This window comes from Elephas maximus, chromosome 3 (genome assembly GCF_024166365.1).
Source record: "Elephas maximus indicus isolate mEleMax1 chromosome 3, mEleMax1 primary haplotype, whole genome shotgun sequence".
Taxonomy (NCBI): domain Eukaryota; kingdom Metazoa; phylum Chordata; class Mammalia; order Proboscidea; family Elephantidae; genus Elephas; species Elephas maximus.
In genome coordinates this window covers 34,346,996-34,348,645 of record NC_064821.1, presented here as the reverse complement: position 1 = coordinate 34,348,645, position 1,650 = coordinate 34,346,996, and the positions used below count along the sequence as shown (strand labels likewise).

At 39.5% G+C, this 1,650-nt stretch overlaps 1 protein-coding gene across 1 annotated transcript; it reads left to right on the top strand.

The window, feature by feature from the left end:
• The first annotated feature begins 464 nt into the window (after positions 1-464).
• Positions 465-1,403, top strand: LOC126071239 (olfactory receptor 7A10-like). The gene has a single exon (XM_049875477.1). It carries the CDS (start codon positions 465-467, stop codon positions 1,401-1,403), a length of 939 nt encoding a protein of 312 aa, XP_049731434.1.
• Positions 1,404-1,650: the final 247 nt, after the last annotated feature.

Below are 1,650 nucleotides of genomic sequence, written 5' to 3'. Positions count from 1 at the left end.
AGGAAACTAATACACCTGGAAACTTGTTAAAATGTAGATTCTGATTCAGTAGGGGCAGCCTACTGAGGCTGCATTTCTAACAAGCTCCCAGGTGAGGGTGATGCTGCTAGTCATGGATCACACTCTGAGAAGGAAGGAACTAGATGATTCTATCTCAGAGAAATGTATGTAGAAAGAGTGCTGTCTTGGTATGGTAGTTATGATTAGAGATTAGTTTGCTAACTTGGAAGGGTGGACAGAGGCAGAAAGAATGGCTGTATTTTTAATCCTCCGAATATTCAGCTGAACCTGATCTATTGACAAAATACAGGCTTTTATTTATTTTATGTGTCAAATACAATATTTGTATTTGCATTTATCTTTGTAAAATTTATAATCTGTTGTAGTGCTGTTGGTTGATGACTATTTTTTTTTTGTAAAGTATTCCTCTTTTTTTTCAGTTTCTTGGCAGTCATACCAGCTACATGGAACCAGGAAATCACACAGAGGTTTTAGAATTTATTCTCCTTGGACTCTCAGAAGTGGAAGAACTGCAATCTCTTCTTCTTGGGCTGTTCCTGTCCATGTACTTGGTCACATTTATTGGGAACCTTCTCATCATCTTGGCCACCATCACTAGCTCCCATCTCCATACTCCCATGTACTTTTTCCTTGCCAACTTTTCCTTTGTAGATATATGTTTCACCTCTACCATTATCCCAAAGATGCTGCTGAATATCCACACCCATAACAAAATCATCACCTATCAAGGCTGCCTCACGCAAATGTATTTTTTCATCCTTTTTGCAGAGTTAGATATTTTACTCCTTTCTGTAATGGCCTATGACCGGTTTTGGGCCATCTGTCATCCACTGCACTACACAGTTATCATGAATCCCAGACTCTGTGTCTTGTTGCTGGTGTCATCCTGGATATTGAGTGCTCTGGACTCTTTGGTACATGGTTTGTTAGTGTTGCAACTGTCCTTCTGTACTAACTTGGAAATTCCCCACTTCTTCTGTGAAATCAATCAGGTTATCCAACTTGCCTGTTCTGACACCCTCCTCAGTATCATAGAGATGTATTTTGGAACTGTGGTGATAGGCATTATTTCCCTCACTGGTATCATATTTTCTTATTCTCAGATTGTCTCTTCCATACTGAGAATTACATCAGCAAGGGGAAAGTATAAGGCATTTTCTACTTGTGGGTCTCACCTTTCAGTTGTGTCTTTGTTTTATGGTACAGGCCTTGGGGTCTACCTCAGTTCTGCCACTACCCAAAATTCCAGGGCCAGTGCAATAGCTTCAATGATGTACACCATAGTCACACCCACGCTGAATCCCTTTATCTATAGCCTGAGGAACAAGGACATAAAAGGGGCATTGAAAAGTCTTGTTGGGATTGTCACTTTAAATGAGTGACAAAAATATTTTTCTTGGGGCTGGACAAGAATCCATGAGTATCCAGGAACCAGACTGGCATTCAGAAATTCTGATTTTTTTCTTTTGTGCACGTGTCTCTACTTTCCAGGCACAGATGACATTTAATGTTTTTACTTTCCTGAAAGTAATTTCGAACTTTGGAACAGAAGTAATTTGAGAGTATCCACTTGTTTCAAGTGGCAATGGGTATTTCTAGAAATATGCTATCTTCAAGTTCATTTCCTGT